The sequence below is a fragment of the Pteropus alecto genome, unplaced genomic scaffold (genome assembly GCF_000325575.1).
Source record: "Pteropus alecto unplaced genomic scaffold, ASM32557v1 scaffold98, whole genome shotgun sequence".
NCBI lineage: Eukaryota > Metazoa > Chordata > Mammalia > Chiroptera > Pteropodidae > Pteropus > Pteropus alecto.
In genome coordinates this window covers 9,716,762-9,737,157 of record NW_006443570.1, presented here as the reverse complement: position 1 = coordinate 9,737,157, position 20,396 = coordinate 9,716,762, and the positions used below count along the sequence as shown (strand labels likewise).

At 38.4% G+C, this 20,396-nt stretch overlaps 1 protein-coding gene across 1 annotated transcript in view; it reads right to left on the bottom strand.

The window, feature by feature from the left end:
- Nucleotides 1–20,396, bottom strand: part of ANKFN1 (ankyrin repeat and fibronectin type III domain containing 1) — a 330,895-nt gene that overhangs the window by 604 nt on the left and 309,895 nt on the right. The window contains exons 14-16 of the mRNA XM_015599115.1: nt 12,737–12,952; nt 3,972–4,138; nt 1,187–1,337 (exon numbers count right to left, since the gene is read on the bottom strand). Of these exons, the coding sequence (XP_015454601.1) occupies nt 1,187–1,337; nt 3,972–4,138; nt 12,737–12,952 (534 nt within the window). The remainder of the gene's footprint in view (nt 1–1,186; nt 1,338–3,971; nt 4,139–12,736; nt 12,953–20,396) is intronic.

Here is a 20,396-nt window from a genome sequence, read left to right as displayed (position 1 = left end):
AGGGGGAAAAAGGTGGTTTTTGGCCAAGGACTGAAAAAATTTTACAAAGATCCAAAAAAAAAAAAAAAAAAGTTGTATGCACTCTTAGGCAGTTAGGCAGCCTTCTCCCAACATGTATATGTAGCCCAAGAGTCACCAATGAAATATGAGCTGCTTCAAACCTGTTAAGCCCAAGAAACCCTTTAATAGTATCTACTGTCACAAGCAGACCTGTTTTTTTTTTCCTCCTGAGTACATGGCCACCCCTGGAATAATCCAGTTGTTCCCCTAGTGTCTTTATGGCATCTTGTGCAATTTATTCTTTGTCAGTGTTGGCTGTTTTGGACTAGCTTTGCAGTGTTAACTTAGAATCAGAACAATACGCCAATGGAAGAACACTCTTGGAATCTCTAATCTGTCCCTCTGCCTCCATGAGTCAGAGGCCAATACATGGTTGTCTCTTATTTAAAAAGAGATAGTTATTCGTGTAATGGTCTTCCAAGTTTACAGGCTAAACTTGGTTCATTTTGTGTGTGTACATAGAGACAGCGTGCACATGAGTATGTTTTGGGTGGGAGGGGAAGGTGAATAAAGGCAAAAAAAAAGAATAAAGAATTCAAGCTAATGCTACATCATGTTAACCTACTGGACTGAGCCTAATAAATGTTTACTGTTTTCTTCTATACTAACAGTTTTTCTTAAAATTTCTCGTTAGTGGATGTTAAAGTTTCACATTTCAATCTAGATAAGATAATAATTTTTCCATGCTGTGGAAACATAGCATGGCATAACCTTGGCCACTGCTGTAGATTATACTACCACTAGTCTTCTGCTCTTAGATATATCATTTGTATATCTAACTATACACTTATTTGTTTATTTTCCTTGCTTTGTGCTATCCTGAAGCTAAGACTTGGTGTCTTTCAAGGTGGGCTAGCCAGTGATTTTTTTCTTGCTTGACCAGACCATAGTAAGTTGGGGTCTAGGAACCTTGGGCAAGGTCAACACAGAGGAGCTGGAGAAAAAGGGCAGAAATGCAGTCTGTGTCTACTTATAGGCATCAAATTCAAAATACGCTTATACATGCAAAGTGGCATTTAAATCAATGAAAATTAACATATATATTTACCTCTTGAATTTTACGCCACAGTGCAGTTTTATGCCACAATGGAAGATAAATGAAGATAAATATGGTAAGGACTAGTACCTGTTGTAGAGGTATATTGATCTGCTTAAGGAGAGCTTTCACTGCCATCTGGAGCTCGTAGAAGAACAATTGCATGGGGCAGTCAGAAGTATGATCCACACTTTCCATAGATTCAGAGCCAGAAAGCTTTTGGATCCATTCCCACTCCTCTCTGTATGTTGAGTCAAGTTAAAATTAGAAATATAACAAAAGTTCAGAACACAGCTCAGAACATTTTTAGCGTATATGTCCAGAACCTGGATAACCAATTTTTGGTGGTTAAAACTTGATGCAACTCATGATATTTGGACTTTTAGCCACCCAAATGGAGTTTAAAATTAGCTTTTTCTAATTTAAGCTTAGTTCACCTATCAAACCACATATATATCAGAACAGCAGGTCTAATTCGTATCAGTCAGTTTTTGAGATTGGAGCTTTTACATATTTTGTAATAATTTCCTGATTGTTTTCATTTTTATTTCCCTGAAGATCCTCTGTAAGTTCTAAGACCCTACATTTTGCCACAGGGGCATCTGCTGGTTAATTCAGCAGTCGGGTAACCACAGCAGTCTGGTCCAACTCAGGCAACAAACCACATGGCACATTTCAACTCTGGCCTGTTGTAATCTTGGGGACTATTTTGGTTTCTTTCCTTTCCAAAAGCTTGAGGAGAATCATAAACAGGAACAACAGGCAATTTCAATAAAAGGAACCAGGGGACACACATCACTACTTCCATCCTTCCAAACCAGTCATATGTGTCTTTATTCTGCATGCTCTATAATCCTTCCTAATGAACTTCTCCAAATGTCATGCAGAAGGGAAGGGAAAGAATGGTGGTGGGAGGAAAGCACATCTGGTTTGTCCCCCAAAGGCTGCTCTTCAAAAGGTAAAATGCCTCTTGGGTAACATTGTTTCCACAGGTATTTTACTACAAGTCTCTAAACACGTTTAGTTGGCCTGGTTTCTCCTCCGAACTCTTCAGGGAACAGCAATATGCTCTCAGGAGCAGGCTAGAGAGAAAGGAAAGCCCTCCTCCCTGGGGATGGAAACGTATGTTCCCACTCTCATGAAAACCCTCTGAGGGCTTTTCCCAATGGATTACACCAGCCTGGGCTCCAATCTGTGGGTCAGAAAATGAAACTGATTGTGACACGAACTGTTCATCAGAAAACACTCTCTTTTAACTGACTACGCTCTTAGAAAAGTTTCTGTTTTCAAGATATCTGTTTCATTTCAGTTTCCACACTGGAAAAGACGATGGAAAATCTACCCTGTGTCCCAATAAGGGAGAAAAAACCCCCAAATTAAATCGTACTTCAATCTGGGCATACTGTTGGCTTTGTAAATAATTGAAAACTTTTAGAACCTGCTTGGGAACTGTTCCTTTTCTCCCGTCACTGATATCGAACTAAATGCGGGAGTTTTGACTAGCACAACTATACACAAAACCTGAAGGAACACATTGCTAAGTTAATATCTGTAATCAAATTAGAAAATAAATTACTGATAGGAATATCATAAAATATATACCACTAACTAATGAGTTTGATCTCTAAGGATGAGGAAGATGGAACTGGAAGAGTGGAGGCTACTGGAATCTCTTTTAAAAATGAAACTTGGATCTTTGGCAAAGGGAAATTAGTTGGTATAATCACTAGAAGATAGAGTCTAAACCTTTAAGACACAAATCTAGAAAATGGATGAAAGTAACCATTGCTGAGTCAACCCACAAAAGAGCTGTTTAACCTCTTGGGAAGGACTGAGATAACTAATGTTGATTGTAGAAGTGACCACCAGATGGCAGACTTAAAGCCTAGGTGTAGTTGATAAGTGAAAGGAGAGAATATGGCAGCTAGTGAGTTCTTTGAATGGATCATTGTCATTATCATCTCCTTTATTGTCCTCAACTAAGTATTTAAAAAACATCGTGAGACATTATAGTTAATAAACTTGCCACTTTAGGGACAAAATTTTAAATGACCAAATTAGAGTCTCCCTTGGTTAAGCAAATACATAGGTATAAGTAAAATTGGGGGATCTCATTTGTACTCTGAAGCCTGACAAACTCTGGAGAGTTCTTTTTCTTATCTACTCTTTTCTTAAAAAAATTTTTTTCATGTTGAGCACAATTCAGTCTATTATAGTAGACTTTCAGAGGCCTGCTAGAGGACTAGTTGTAAAGCTGAGCCAGATTAGCAAGAGTGGGCAACTTTCCCAAAGCTAACAGGGTAATTCACCATAATGCCAAACCATAGAGCAGTTTCCAGAAGCTCAGGCCTTGTTACTTCTTTTCTTCCCTAGAGAATCATAAAGAGTATAAAAGACATACAAAGTCCTCAGGCCAGGGGGTTAAGAGTGGGGAGAATGAGGGTAGGGAGGGCCCTTTAAGATTCAGAGGAAATCAATTGCTCTACCAGAATCTATTTCAACAGTGATATTAAAAAAATAATAATAATGACTTATTAGGTTGTGAAGAAAAGATATTGGAAATAGCAGTGTTAAAAGAAAAGGGTATCTATTTATCAACCAGTTGGGCATCAGTGGTTGCACCATAAATAATACAGAGGGGAAAATGAAAGGATGGTGCCCCCTTAAATGGGCTCAGTCCTTTCACCAGCACCATAAGCCCTCCCTCTCCTAATGTTAAAATGCAGATCTGCCTCTGCCCCATTGTGCTGGCCCCTGAGGACATCTCAGCAGAGAAACACCAGAGAAGTAACACTTCATTTTCCTTCTAACACATCAAGCCCATCACTCGAGCCATTGTTTCATCACAAGAAAATCCAAACTCCTCACAACTTACTTGGAAATGTTATTGTTTTCACGGATCTTCACATGGCAGAGAATGTTGGGCGACTTTTGGGTAACAAGAACTTTGATCTGATCCACAGAACTACACAGCTTTAGGTAGCCCAGATATAATCCAGGAGATAGCCGCTGATGGCTCCTTTTGTGATATGAGAGAATATCCTGTAGGGTGAAAAAAACAAAAACCAAAACAAAACAACTCTTTAAAAAGCAATATCAAACTTTTTTTGTTTCTTAGGTGATAATTAAAGGAGCTATAGCTAAGTAACTAGGTGAGGATCCTCGGGTACCACCGGGAGGTTCGGGACAGTCAGCCTTCCCTTTAGGAGAAATAATCCTCCAAGTCAGGTGATCAGTCACTAATATATTCTGCATGCTGATTTCCTTCAGATTTCTGAACTGTGGTAGATGTGTGGGGTGTAATTGGGAATGGGCTGCTGCTGGTTGAGGCAGGTACTAAAGAAAAATAGAATTTATAATTTCTGCTCTTTTAGAGCTTATTGTATAGCTGGGGGAAAACAGAAATTTGCAAGTGTAAAAGCTGACAAAGTTCAGGAAGCCTCATTATTTCAGGATAATTGTTATCAGGAAAAGTCTATTTTAAATGACACCATTTAAAATAGGATCAACATTTTATAGTAAGTAGAAAAAGAGATTCAATTGATTCTTTGTCTTGAATGAAACAATGTAACAGCAATAGATTTATTTATGTTATTAACATTTAAGTTATAGTTATTCTCTAATTTTGAGAATGAAGAGAGAGAGTCAAGTATTGATTTTTTTTTGGCTTAAGTTTTTAGACTACATTATATCAAACTGGAAATGCTATTCCTAATGCTGTTTGACTTTCACAATGTGATCATGAAGAGGATAATTTTTGCAAGAGTATTTAAAAGTTTCATATTTTTTTCCTAGTATTTAAAAATTTTGATATTTGAGTCATTCTCTAATAACATCCTGGCTCATTTTATGTTCTTTGATTGTTAACTGATCTACCACTGCTAGCTTCTCAGATGTGACTAGCCTTGCATGTAACTTGATTAGGTCTCCACGTCATCTTTTTCAGCTTTGCAAAATTCTGCGTCTTTTACAAGATTTTAAAATTTACCTAGTAATAGATTTGCATTTATTTTGCATTGTATTGTCACATCACAATATTCCACAGGCAGCAGAGACTGAATAAAGTTGTATAACAGGAAGTGCCAACCTAGTTAAACACAGAGGGGTATTTGAATGGAGTCTTGTTTTATATGTGGTCAGTTCTCTAGTGAACTATTTAAGTTGTGACTTTGCTTCTCTATATGCAAGATATTCAGATAATGAATAATAGGAAATAAAGACCACTCCCCTTCCCTGCCCCCATATCAGTAGATAAGACTTCTTAAACATTTGAGCAGTGCGGGGTAAAACAGAGTTAGGAGTTATGAGTCAGGTAACTGATCATAAGGGAAGGATTTTTATAGGCCAGATTTGGACTAGTTTTCAGAGGGGGTAAAAAAGAAGGAATCAACTCTACTACTAAATGTAAGGAAGGCAAAAAGGAAGAGAAAAACAAACATTATAGTTGTACAGAATTCTATACGGAACAGAGAGGTATGGTGGTCAAGGCTTCCCTGACCACTATACTCTGAAGGAGTCATCTCCTCTAGAATTAATGATTTACAACATCTAGTATATGCTTTTGTGTGCTGTCTCCTTTGTTCCATCATTCATCAAACATACTGAATAACAGGCTCTATCGGGGACTAGGGTTTCAGGTAACCTGATATGATCACTACTTTTGAACAGGTCAAGCAGATGAGTAAACAAATGATCACAATATACTGAAATCAGTTTTATAATAGAGACAGTGTAGGCACACAGAGGTGTAATACTTATCTTTTTCATTTTTTATGCTCTTTTCTTGAGCTAGTCTATGTTGTTAATGGTGTTGCTGTGTTTTTTTTTTTTATTGCTTTTTGTCTTAGTACTTAGTACTACTGTGTATAATAGGTATACAATCTGCAGAAAAGCAAAGGCTAAATAACTTTAATATATTTGGCAAAAGAAAAAAAACTAGAAAAAAATTGATTTCATGATAAAGAAGGAAGAAATTCTTATTAATATCAGAAGATTGATAAGACTTAACTTTTTAATGTCTTCTATCCCGTCTCTTCAGAACAGATCATAGGTAAGTAGTGACTAGAGGAAATTCAGTCAAGGTGAAATTTTGAGAAATGAATGAGTAATCAAAGAGAAACAGTTAATGAAAGGAGGAAAACCACTTGGCTCATTTCCATTAGTCTTCCTGATCCAGTAGTTTTTGAAGTATTCAGATCAGCAGAATTTGATGATATGCACCCTAGGGGTACTTTCTGTATAAGCAGATGTGGCCACAAACCCACAGGTCATTATTTTTGAGTAGTGATGGAGAACTAGAAAGTCCCTAAAGACTAGAAAAGGGCAAATATGCCTATCTTTGAAACAGGAAGGGGAGAAACACAAGATGACTCTAGTAATTAAAGACCGCCAACTTATTGATCTTTGGGAAAAATGAGAAAGAACCATCAAACAATCAATTTGCAGTCACTCAGGAAATCCTGAGACATTAAATAGGAGTCAACATCATTTTGTGAAGGGCAAATTGTACAATTTTAATTTCTAACAGCAAAAGAACAGGATCCACAGACCAGGGAGAAGTCTCTAGTGTAATCTATTTCACTAGATAATCTGGGACAAAGTAGAATCGTTACCATATTACTTTAATAAGATGTATATCTAGGTTGAAGATTTGTGAATGATGGAAATGTGTTGGAATAGTAGACATATTGAGTGATGGCCCAGGAGGGACTGGTCCTGAGGGCCAGTCTTTTCAGCTCATTTATTGACATTCCAGACAAAGAAATGAAGAATGTGTGTATCAAATTTGTGGGACCCAAATCTGACGTGGTTTTGATTTTCTGGAAAATAGTAACAAAGCTCTGCATGACCCTATGCATTGGAAAAATAAGCCTATCATAATTAGGGTTGAAATTTAATAAGAAAATGTGCTTGTAAAGACCCAAACCCAAGTACAAGTACAGGATGGGTTTGAGCATAAGAGAAAAAACATGTGGGGGTCAGGACTGACCACAAATAGAATGTGAGTTGGGAACATACTGTGGTTATGTAAAAACCAGCACCATTCTGAGATGGAGTAATTTACTCTTTCATTCAATTTTTTAAAAAGACTATTACTGAGCATCTACTATGTGTTTTTCTGTCTTTACATAGTCATTTTATCCTTCATTAGTAAGAATGTTTTGGAGCCTGAGAAATGCATGAGAAGAGAAAGAAGCTGTCCCCTTCACATAATCTGAGGTACACTGGAGAGGCCTCCTAAACCAAATCAAATGCTTGTGGGTTTATATATTGCCTGATTTGATTTCTAACCCACATTTCTAGCATCTACTTCCACGATAGCCCTTTTGCATCTCTTATTTCCAGTCAAAATGGATCCTTTTTTCATTCCGCAATACATGTCCTAATCTTTTTGAGTTTTTTGTTGGTTCATGAATTCACTCATTCTGCCAACTTTTACTGAGCACTGGCTATATATGTCAAACATTGTGCTAGGATTTTAGTGACATCAAGATGAGTAAGACATTATCCTTCCCTTAATAGAACTCACATTTCAGTATGTGAGAGAGACATGTAAGCAAGTTTTTCTAACCTATAACCCAGTGTGATAAAGGCCATAAAAAAAATATGTACGGTCTGTTGTGGACCCAAGGGAGGGTGAGATTTACTTTTCTAGCTTCTGCCTCATTTCTTTTACATGCCCTCTATTTAATTCTATTTGAGTCCTTCTCTTCCCTTCCCCTCCTTCCCTCCCTCCCTTCTCCTTCTCCTTCTTGCCCTTCCTCCCTCTATCTTTCCCTCCTTCATCTCTTTCTCTTTTTAACTCCACCTGGTGAACTTAACTTATCCTTCATGGCTCAGCCAAATGTCACCTCTTCCATAATGCCTTCCCTGATATTTCCAGGTAGAATTAAAAGCTGCTTTGTCTGTTTCCATAGTATGCTGTTTGTACTGCTATCAGGCTCAGGTTTAATTCTGCCTTGTATTACCTTGATTTGTTTACAAGTCTGTCTCCCTCTCTTGACTGAACTCCTTGAGACCAGGGACCTTGACTTATTCATTTGTTTTTCCTATAGCACCTAGAAGAGTTCCTGGCACCTAGTTGGTGCCAAAATAATGTTTATTAAATATGAAGCGAAAAGCCCAAAGGTAGTGGGGTCTGGGGCTGGGCCCCTGGGAGAAAATATGCTGTGCTGGTGCAGTAATTAGGAAGGGTACGTCTAGCCGCTCTTCATTGATCAGATATCCTAAGAGCTTGTTAGAAGAATGATAAATAGTTGCTTTTCCAATAACTACAGGGCTTTTGTTTTGTCAGATAGAGAATGCAAGCTGAATTGTCTAGGGATAGCAGAAGTCATAAAATGGTGGCTGGTGATCTTTGTGGGCCAGCCAAAGATCACATGGGCTACAAAGAATTTAAATTTTCCGAATTATTTTCTAACTTTAAAAGTAAAGAGATTTTATTCAAAACTCCGAACTTCCAACTTTTCTCTAACAATTGGAAAATATTTCAGCATTGAGACTACTTTCTTTCACTACTATTAGCTGAGGCTAAATAGGGTTGTTCTTTAGATGAGACAAGGGATCTCGATTACTGTAGTCTCTCTTACATCTCTTTTTTTTATTGAGATATAATTCACATACTATAAAATTCGCCCTTTTAATGTATGAAATTCTGTGTTTTTTTTTTAAAATTATAGTCACAAGCTTGTGCAACTATCACTACTATCTAATTTCAGACCATTTTTATCACTCTAAAAAGAAAACCTTGCATTCATTAGCTATCATTCTCAGTCCCTCTCCTGTCTGCCCCTGAAGCCACTCATCTACTTTCTGTCTGTATGGATTTGCCTATTCTGGACATTTTATATAAATGGAATCACACAGTATATAGCATTTTGTGTCTGGCTTCTTCCACTTAACATAATGTTTTCAAGGTTCATTCCTGTGGTAGCATGGATCGGTACTTCATTTTTATGGCTGAGTAATATTCCATTATATGGATATACTACTTTTGTTTATCCATTTATCAGTTGTTGGACATTTGGGTATTTCTGCTTTTTGACCACTGTGAATAATTCTTCTGTGAACATCAGTGAACAAGTTTATGTATGAAATCAATTGTTTCTTATATCCAGCCCACTTGGCTCATTTCCATTAGTCTTCCTGGTTCTGGTAGATTTTTATTCCCATGTTAGAGGCTGCTTGGAGGTAGAGGGAACAATAATGTGCTGAAAAAAAAAAAAAAAAAAAAACAGAAAAAGGCAGACAAGATCGTAGGTCCTGGAAACCTCAGGTGTAAGAAGAAGATACTGGGTCCCTGAAGGTGACGAGAAATGCCTGAGGAGAAGAGCAGGAAAGCAGAGATGGGAGGAGATAGAAGAAAAACTTCACTGCAGCATCTCTAGGGTCATATTTTAAAAAAAGATCCAGAGAAAAGGAGGCAGAGGGTGTGTAAAGCAGCATGGTAGAATGAGAAAAGTACCAGGCTAGGAGTCAGAAAACTTTGGTCCTTGAACTTTCTATGTTGCTTTTTGGCTGATATGACCTTGGTGAGCTATTTTTCCTGAAATCCATAGCTTCATTTATGAATTGGACATGATAAAATTACCTGCTCAATCTCACGGTTTTTGTTTGTGTGTGTGTGTGAGGTTCAGATGATATCATTAATATGACAGTGTTATAAACTTGAAAGGATAGTACAAATGTGAGAGATTAATCTTCAGAGAAAACGACCTGTGAAGCTTTCAGTTATTGAAATGACCCCTGAAAATCATGGTCCGAGTAACTTAGCACCTGAGAGGTGCCTCCCTATTGGAAATACTCTCATTGCCAATTAGTTTGCTCAGAGACATGCTAACATAGTAACTCTATTTTCCTTTCCAGGCAAGTGTGGAAAGGATTTCTCTCTCTTTCGAATATATGAGAGGGTCCTGTTATGAAGGTCTAGGACTTGAGAGGGTCAGGAATTTGAGAGAGTTAGACCCTGAAGTTTCCTTGGGGGCCCTAGGGATTAATAGATTAGTCATGGGCCCAGATTTTGTTAAAACTCATATCTGTTTTGAAAACCTCATTGTGGGTCATATAGTCTTTATAGAACTTTTCCTTGGTTCTTATGAAAAGGTAGAGGAAGAGACTACATACTCCAAGGGATGATTAAGCCAGTACCTGTGGTTCCCGGAGAGACTAGGAATGAAGAGGAAATGGACTGTGTATGTTCTGAGGATTTTTGCTTGGATTTTTCTGAGCAGAAAAATAATAAGAATCACTAACATTTATTGAGCACTCACTTTGTGTTTCATGTATTAACTCATTTAATCTTCATTAGAATCCTATGAAGTAGGATTTTTTGCAGAGAAATGAGAAATTAAGTAACTCGCCCTAGTCACGTAACTAGGAAGAGTAGTCAGGAATCATATCCAGTCTGCCTGACCTAAAGTGGTGCCTCTGAATGTGATGCGATATAGCAGAAAGAAGCCCAGGCTTCTAATCAGAGGGCTTGGTGGTCATCATTCTATTGACCCTGAGAAAAGAAAGTGGTTTGTGGCCTGGAATTGTGGGAATTACCCAGCTGGCTTTGGGCAACCACCAAGACCTATCTCTACTTTCATGTTAAGTTAGTAGGGCCAACTCCTGACATACTTAATTTTAAGTCTAGGAGTGATTGGATACCAGCCCTAGTAGTTTTATCCCCCACTTCCTCTCCAGTGTAAGACCTATATGGGAAGTGGAGGAGAGCGAAAAAGTAGGAGAGAAAAGAAAGGATAGTGGGGGTGGGTAGGAATGACATTAATGTGCCAGTCAGCAGGGGTAAATTTTCCACTTGGATCTGTGTGGAAACCTGATCTTGCCTCTATTTTTGGTCTCCTTTTCTAACAACCTTTCGCCAGATTGGAATTTTTCTGCACCTGTAACACATATTTAATGTAATAAGTCTAGGAGAAACCAGGTATTATATCATGCTGGGGCCTGTGCTGTGTTTCTAGGAGAGAAGGTAGCCCAGACCCCAGTTTATCCCTATAGGGGATTAGTGTATTAGTCACCCTGTAAAAGCTCAATTTATTATGATTTTTTAAATGTTTCTTTTAGCACTTGCTTATAAAAGGTGAAGAGGGGAGCCACGAATGTGTCTGTGCTCCCTGCCCCCACCTCCTTCACACACACACACACACACACACACACACACACACACACACACCCTCTATTAATTGCATATGAACTTACATTCCATAAAATCAAATCCAGAGGCTTTGACCAATTAGTTTACCTTTGCTCCATTGGACTTGGTCTTGGTTTGGGCTGGTGCAACTAATGGAAAGGTAAGATTATTGTACTAGCGACCTCTCAGTGGAGAATGAAAATAAGTCAGTGGGCTAGTGGCTTAGCTGTTTAGGGTGCTTATGGGGGGCTACTGCGCCAAGGCTTGGATTTGGCTTGTTTGTGTAGAGTTGAGCCCTTTCTTTCCCGTTACTCCTGATGGGCTCTCTTGTGGACATGTGCCATTGGTTGCATAGGGCTCAAGACAGATGTTTCTGCCATCTTTGCCACCTAACTGGAGAGTTCTATAGAACTCATTCTTATCACTGGATTTAAAAAAAGAAAGAAAAACAAGAAAAAGAGACAGCTTGAAGCCCATGTTCACATCAGAACATGTGAGGCAGTGTGGCGGCACGGAGAGAGCCCTGGACTCAGGAGCAGACATGGGATCGTATCCTGGTTCTGCCATCCGGGTTAAGAGTATGAATCTAGATGCCTGAATTTTGAATGGTGGTGGCTGTTCAGTTCTCAGGTGAGTCTTACATCTTTCATTTTCTCTCTCATCCCTCACTTGCTAAAATCCTAACTCCTGCCCTGGAATATAATATAATGTAGCAGAAAGAAGCCTTCTTCCAATCAGAAGATCTGAGTTCAAGTTTCAGCTCTGCCATTTCCTACCTATGTGATCAGTGGCAAATCCAAGTTTGGTAGGGCCTGAAACTAATACAATTTTGGGTTCTTTCCTTAAGGAAAAAAGAATACAAAATTATGAATGTGAAATTGTTAAGGCCCCTGCCAGGGCCTTGGAAAGGGCTTTGTAAGTGAAGAGCTGAACGATGCCGAAGCTTCATTAGCCTCACTAAATCTGCTTTTGTGTTTGGCCATATGTCACATAATCTGTTTGAGCCACAGTTATTTCATTCCTAAAATGAATTTAATCATGTCTGTCTATCTGAAGGGAGTACTGTAAGGAACAAGCAAGAGTAAATATGTATAAGTGTTTTTGTTCAAAGTGATATATATACACACACATACAAATACATACGTATATATAGTCTAGAAATGTATTATTATTACAGTCTATGCAGGTCTTGGTTTAATTTTTTGATAATACTATCTGTAGATCGCTACTCAAACATTCCTCTCCATGTTTCCCATTGGTTCACTGGTCAGGGGTGTTTTCAGGGTGCCCACTATTTGTATTGCTTGATGAATTCCAGATCTGGAGAGTGATAAAAACAAGCTTCTGAATCTTTCCAGTGTGTGGAGTACAAACAGTGGCGCATCTCTGGACCTTTTCCACTCCATCACTGCATATGTAAATGGCTCTTGGTGTATTTCATTAGAGCTTCAATAAGTGTGTTTGGAACTTTAAATAATTAGGAAATTGAAAAGACTACATACCTGGATGGTAATCAGTAAAATGTCTAAGGCTGTCGGCTCCTCAGGTGTTGACAGAGACTTCCTCTGGCTTTGCAGCTTTGAGATCTGCATCCATTTGCCATTAAAAAATGAATAGAGCATCTCTACCTCTCTGATGGTGACTATGAGGATATTTCCATGCCGGTCTTTAATGGGCTCGTAGTAAACTCTTCCTAGGTTGTGTGTTCCAAGTAAATTCTAGAAACAAAGAGATTTCTGGTAGCGTAGATGATATGCAAACAAAGCAACATAACTGCAACAAAAGACACTGTGAATAATTACATGATGTTTCTGAGTTTTTGTTTTTAGCAGACTTAAGCCTAGAATATGTGGCATGATAGAAATGTACTTAACAGAAGCTCAAAGAAAATGTCTTCACCATAAGCCTGCAAAGATTATAGCAAGAGGCACAAAAATTATGTTTTTTTAAGCAAATTCAATATCTGTAAATATCTCTTACCCACATAGACACACCAGCACATAAACCTCGGTTACCAGCACTTGAAGAGAATCCCAGATGTTTTAAAGAAAAATGCCTGATATTTCAAATATGCTACTTGTGGAGTTTTCAAGAGATCTACAGTAAGCTGGTATGAAGTGGGGTTGTTTAAAATGAAGAAGTGAATTGACAATGTAGCACATTGTACAGGCCCCCAAATGACTACACATTCCCTTCAAGATACTTTAATTGGGAGATTGGCCTGATTCAACTTATCTGCATTTCAGGGAGTTTTGTTTATTTAAAACTTTGTTAAAATTGTTTGTCAACTGAGGCAGACAATACTTTTAGAAAAGCAGGAAGGGAAGGATGCCACATTAAATGTAAAGGGGCCCAGGTAGATGTTATTAAAATAAACAATTTCACAAATATGAGCATTTGAAGAGCACCTAGAACACTGGATGAATAGGATAAAATACCCTTTTACTCTGAATATCTATGGTTTTTTAAAATTGCAACTCATCTCAGGGCTTCTAGCTGTTATTTTTGTGAGCTTACATAAATGCTGATGAGATAACCTGTTAACAGGAGAGCAAACGTAGAACTGGAATTTGTAAAAGTAACAAGGATGACCTAAAAATGAATGAGCCAGCTATTTAGTATCCACATCTTCAAAAGCACTGGACTGTCCCCTCACAGGTAATTTTTTTTTTTTTTAATTCACAAGGACAAGATACATAAAGAAGAAATTTCATAAATAATTATTGACATATAAAAATGCATTTGGCAAGATTACTGTTTTTAAAAATGGCCTAATCACTCAGTCAGATTATTTCCTTCCAATAATTGACTTCTAAATCATGGAGAAGTAATTAAGTAAGGCTTTTAATCCAGCCCTCTGTAGGACTCCAGTTTTATATAAAACAGTTTGCTGCAAAGTAATACTGGCCAATAGCAGTGGTATGCCGGTAAACTGGCTGTCAAAAAAAAGGGGGGAGGGCTGACTTACAGTATATGCCGATTTCTGTGGTGTAAATACTACCCCCATAGGGCGATTTCAAGCTACTAAGTGTTTGACAATAGGCTTTCAAAATTCCTGAATATTTAACAGGTGGCTGTCTTGAGTCAGTACAAGTTGGCTCTAGCACGCCACTGCTGTTAAGCCTTTAGTTATATGGTGTTGAATTTCAGGGTTGGTTGCTGTTTGTTAACTCTTAGACTTCTGAAAAAGTATTTACTCTCTTTGGCCTTGAGTCTCATCATCTAAAATTAAAGGTCTTTACAGTTCAGATATCCCTTATTCTAATCCTTATCTCGTATAGTGTTTGGGGGGATAACTCAAGCGATGCATGAGAAAGTATTTTGTAAACTCTCAAGTTTGATACAAGTAGAGTATGGGCTTTCTTTACTACTTTAATTGGAATCTCACCCTGACTTACACTTACTCATTTTTAGGACTCAGCCCAGGTTTCACCTTCTCTGGGAGGACTCTCCCAGCTCTCAGGTAGAATTTACCATCTTCTCTTTTGTCTCCTGTTGCTTCCTGTACAAATTTGTATCTTAGCATGACTCTGGCCTTCCTGAATATTGATGCATATGTTATGAGATCATGGTTGTTTCATTACTGTGTCTCTGGGTTCCTTGTACAGTGCCTGGAACATAGTACGAACTCAATAACTTTTTGTCGACCGAATTAAAATATCATCATTAGGACGCTGGAAAATATAACTCACTTTGGCCCAAAGCTGGTGGGTAGACATTGAATGAGGTGGTAATTTTATTTAAGCAGAGTTGTTATCAGTAGTTCACTGTTACCTTTGGATATGATGACTAATGGACTGAACAAGAAAGCACTTAAAAGTCTTCCTGAAAATCTTTATTGACATCAAATTGGGTTGGATAGCTAGCGTTGGGAAACACCCAATTTAAAAGCAGAATGTCCTTGTGAAAATAAATTGCAATTATGTTTCAAGGGGGCAAATTTGAGGTTCTTTAGAGCCTAAAGGAAAAACATACTGTGTTAATACCTGTCATGCTTTGCAATCAAGGTTGGGAGATCTGGGAACCTACAAGGTAAAGAGGAGTAAAAGTCACCTGATGGCTCACAGGAATGCATCTAGGTTATAACCAGAACAAATCACAGGACTGTCAATAAGCCCTAGACAGATGCACAATAGAGATCTTTAGTCAGTTTGGGACGGCATGGGAAGTTAAAGGAAGTCCAGAGTAGAGATATGAAGGCCTGGAAAAGAAGAGTAAAAATTTGGGGAAACCTTTTCCCCACCTGGAAAAATTAAAAAGACATAGTAATCATAAATTGTTACCTGGTTTTTTACTCACTAACACTCATTTCTAAAAGTTATGGAGGAGGAAAGTTTAATGTAATCTAATCTATAATGTCAGATTATTACTGTATTTTGAGGATAAGGAATTTAGATACCTCTTAATGTAAGAGCAATGTATACTTCTGCCTCTTGGGGCCTCTGTCATTTTCCTAAGAGTAGGAAAAACTATGTGGGGTCTTGGCCATTTACACAAGCTTTCTTATTTTATTTTTATCCAAATGCTGACAGATACTTGTCTCATCTCTTGCCTAGATAATATTAATCAATTAATTCATACTTTACCTTCTTTCAAATAAATGTAAGTCCACTTCTAAATAGGTTCCAAATGATGCAGAATAGAATTAACATTTTCTTTTTTAACTATAATATGGATAATTTCTTCTATTTAAAATTTTTGTTTGCTTTTGTAAATGAACACAATAAGTGAAGTATTAGAAAGAATGCAGGGTTTGGAGTTATACAGATTTGGATTCATATCCAGACTCTGTTACAGTTTCCTATTTGTGTGACCTTTTTAGCCCTCAGTTTTATCATCTGTTAAATTAATATCAATAATAATACTTTCCCATCAAGATATGGTAAAGATGAAATGAAATACTGTTTGTAAAGCACTTGGCACAATGCCTGGCATCTATTCTGTTAAATAAATGAAGTGTTGTTTCATGATTATTATTTATCATTATGTATTAAGGGACCTCACTATTGAGCAGAAAATGGAAAATAAATCACAGGATGCATAGTGGTTGTTATGGACTGTAATGAAGTAAGTCAAGGTGCTGTGGAAACAGAAGAGGGGGAGAAAGATGGTGATGAAGGCCTTTTTGTGTCATGATAAAATGGGCCACTCTTGAAAGAGTATGAGTAAGGGAATGACTTGGTCAGAATCTTTTGTCAGCTACTCTGGCAGAAGTGTGGAGAATGGATTGGAGGGTGTTAAGACTGGAAGCAGGAGGGTGACTTTGGAGGCTTTTGATGTTAATTGGAGCGATCAGGCAGTGGTAGTGATGCTGGAAAGGGGAGGAGAGTAAAGTGAGATATACAGGAGGTGAATCAACAGAAATTACCTGTGGCCGATGCCAATCAAGCTATTTAAGAATGCATTTTAACTTTCCTAGGAACGTTGTAAAAATGTTAGATTAGTAATAAAGAGACCTAAAATATTAAGTGAGCATCAGTTTTCCCCAATTAATTTTTCTTCCTCTTCTGAAAAGTGTTTCTATGCCTTGTCTCCCCCACCCCCAAAAGGTGGTTTCAGTATTTCCAGACATTTTCATTTTGATGAACGGCAAACAGTTTAGGCAATAGGTCCTATAAAAAAAGCTGAAAGTGACTTCTGTGATTTAGGCAGGCAAACAAATGTGAAGGAGAGAAGGGAATTCATAACAGTGCTCTGGCCTTTGATGAGTACCATAAGGGGTAACTATTTATTGAGTACTAAGGTGCTAATCACCATGCAGGGTTGGAGAGCTATCCAGGTGGCAACTATAGTAATGAGGTACATTTCTGTGACCCTTTTCTCTTTGGCTAGATAAGGTTCTCTTAAGTGTGATTTTTGGAGTACAGGGGTTGGATTGACAAGTACATTTATTTATCCAACCAGTATTTAACTGAGGATCTGCCACATGCCACACATGGAGGATGTAGTGGTAACCAAGATAGGTACATTCCTTGAACTCAGGGACTCATGGTCCAAGTGGGTCACTAACCAGATAAGGATACAAATAATTAACTAATGGGATTATGATCACCATTCTGAATGAAGAATTCAAGGTACTATGAGAGTGATTCACTTAATCAGGAGATCAGAGAAAGGATCCCTGAGAAAGTATAACAATTAAGCTGTGATCTGAAGGATATGTAGGAATTAGCAAGGCAAAGAGGTAGAAGAGCAGTATTCGAAGTAGAGAAAAAAGTATGTGAGCTAGCAAAGGAGACTTGGAAAGACAGGCCAGAAATTTGGGAAAAATCTGGAAATTATGGAGTCATGGAAGCCAAGGAATGTGGCAGTTTGAAAAAGGAGAGTGGGACCAGGTGTATCAAATGCTGCTGGGATGTCAATTGTGAAGAGGATTTAAAAATGTCCACTAGATTTAGTGAAACTGAAGTCATTGGCAGGGATGGATCTAGGTTTTGTAGGGGCCTGTGCCATGTAATTTTGTTTTAAGACAAAGAATGCAAAATTACAAATATAAAAATTATGTGTAAAACTGAATATTTATTTAGAATGACAAAGGAAGTCTTTCCAAATACTGGAGTATTTGGAACTCCTGGTCACTTTGCCCCCTGAGATTTCCTTAGGCAGTTTACTAGAAATGCTCCCAGATTGCAACCCAACTTCCCCTCTCTACCTAAAATAATCTATGACTCCCACTCACAGGGGCTCATGCAAGTGAGGGGCCCTAAAGCCCAAGCTTTATGAACATCATCTACCTCTAATTGCTGGTGGCCTGAGAGGGCAGTTTAGTAGGCATGATGGTAGCAAAAGTCAGGAAGAAGGCTGAGAACTAAATGGAAAGTGAGGAAGTAAATGGAGGAGAATGTAGGCAGCTGTTTCAAGAAGTTTGGGCGAAAGAAAGAGAAAAGAGAGAGTTTGGTAGCTGAAAGGGCATGTGGGAGTAAGAGGAATTTGAGGGGAGGTTAAACTGGAGACACCTGTTTAAATAAGATGGGAGGGAAGAACTGGGATCCGGAGCACCTGTGGTGGGAGAAGCCTTTGGTAGGAGAAGTGAGATTTAACTGTTGGGATAAGAGGGAAGAAAGAGAAAGTCAATGTAATGAGGCTTTTAAATTTGGTGATATAATTCGCTTGTTTTCTTAGTGAATTATACAGTGAAGTCATCACCTGAGGTGGGGATGGGGAAAGTATGGGGAAAGGGAAAGGATGTGAGAGAATGAAGAAGGGTTTAAATAGTTGCCTTATAGTTTGGGAAAATGCATTTAGTAGAGAAATGGAATGTGATCACTAGGTAACATTCCATGTGGGAATTGTAGTAATGAATTTAACATAAAACCAGTCAAATCCCCCTTTCTTGTGATTTTTCTATAGCAATGTGCAACTACTCCAGTATAGACTTGTTGGATTCATCCAGGCTTGGGATTTTTCCAAATAAATAATATGGAGGGAGACAGTAGCCAGAAATTTAGAATATTTTCAAGGGAATGATTATGATGGGCCAAGGAATCTAAGCTAGACAAGGAGGGAAATTACCTCAGAAGGGGGCAGATGTATTATGAAAAGTAGTGGGGCCAATACATTGGGGGCCAAGGAAATCCAAGAGCTCTTGCAATGTGAGTAGGTAAGTAGGGAACACTGACCATCGTGGCTTCCCTCTGGCCCCTCAGCATCTAACTGCACTGGCAGCCTGATCCTTCTCGTGTTACTGATAGCAGATGAAAGTATCCTAGGAAGCCACAAATAAACATACAATCAAGAGCCCCATTTGAAATCCTAAAGTAGTTCAGTCTGCGATCCAAGCATGTCTGGTCTGTATGGTGGGCTAATGGGAGACTCCAATAAGGGATCTGAGCCTCCTGGGAAAGAACTTTATTCTAATGGAGGAGCAGTTGGAGGTACAGCAGATTGGTCCAACTCAAGCTGGTCAGTGATGAGATGAAGGGGTACTTTGCATTCAGCACAGTAAATCATGGCCCAGGTCCAAGACCTTTTTTCTTGAGTTGAAGGAGAAGATTCTGCAGTCAAGAGTGATTTGCTATTTGCTAAAATACCTGAGGCCACTGAGGACACAAGGCAGTAAACCGCGTAGGTAATGGAGTATAGCACAGAAGGGGTAAGAGTTACTTTTTAGAATTATCATAGCAACACAATAATTATTATTATTGTGGGAAGTCAAATTATTATTATGTGTGTCAAGGACTGAAGTTCCTCTAATTGCAGGTAGGGAGTAGAGCCACAGAAATATTTTTTTGTTTGTTATTATGACCCTATTTTTATGCCTTGGCTGGGATGGCCTGGCCAAACACAGCTTACATAGGTTCCTGTTATGCATATTTCTGGGGTTGATGTAACTGATAGCTTTGTAGGTAGATACCCATTACTGTTAAAGGCTTGGACACCTCTTAAAGTCCCCAATTCTATGTAGCAGGGAATACCAGAAAACAATGAAAGGAAAACTCAGAAGATCTTAGTTAGAATTCAGTGTCATTTCTAGGGGGAACTCTGTAACCTACAAAGATTCTTGTAGGGCTGGGGTGAAGGGTTAAAGAAGTACAAATTAGTAGTTGATAGCTGGGCACAGGGGTGGGGACCATGGCAGAGGGAATGCAGTTAGCATTAAAATGACGGCTAGGTGGAGGGCTAGGGGAGGGAGGGAGCCATTGGGGGATCGTTTTATGAACTATATAGATGTCTAAGCAATGTACTGTATACTTGAAACTAATTTAAATAAATAAATTTAAAAAAGATTCTTGTAGGGATTAGGGACCTGATTAGGTTAATAGTATGGAAGGATGAATAAATTCAGGATTAAAGGTAAACTTTTAAGAGGCTTTTTGTTTTGGTTTGTTTTAAGTAAGCAAAAATATATGCAAATGTCTGTGCTTTACCAAAACCATCAAGTCAGGAAACACCTCAAAATACCTGCTGTCTCTTTCTCCATCTCCATACACTCATAAATGCACAGGATGCCAGAACTGCAAGCATTCTTCAGCAATATAGTCAAATTCCTCTTATTTTGCAAGTGATAAAACTGAGGCCCAGAAAGGAGAAATGAGTTGACTTACTAATATCGAATCCAGAACTCAAGTCTCCTCACTCCTTGTTTAGGGGGTTACTCCTAGACTCTTCGAGAGAGACCCCTGCTCCTCTTCTAGGAGACTTCCAAAAGCACAGTTTCCCTAC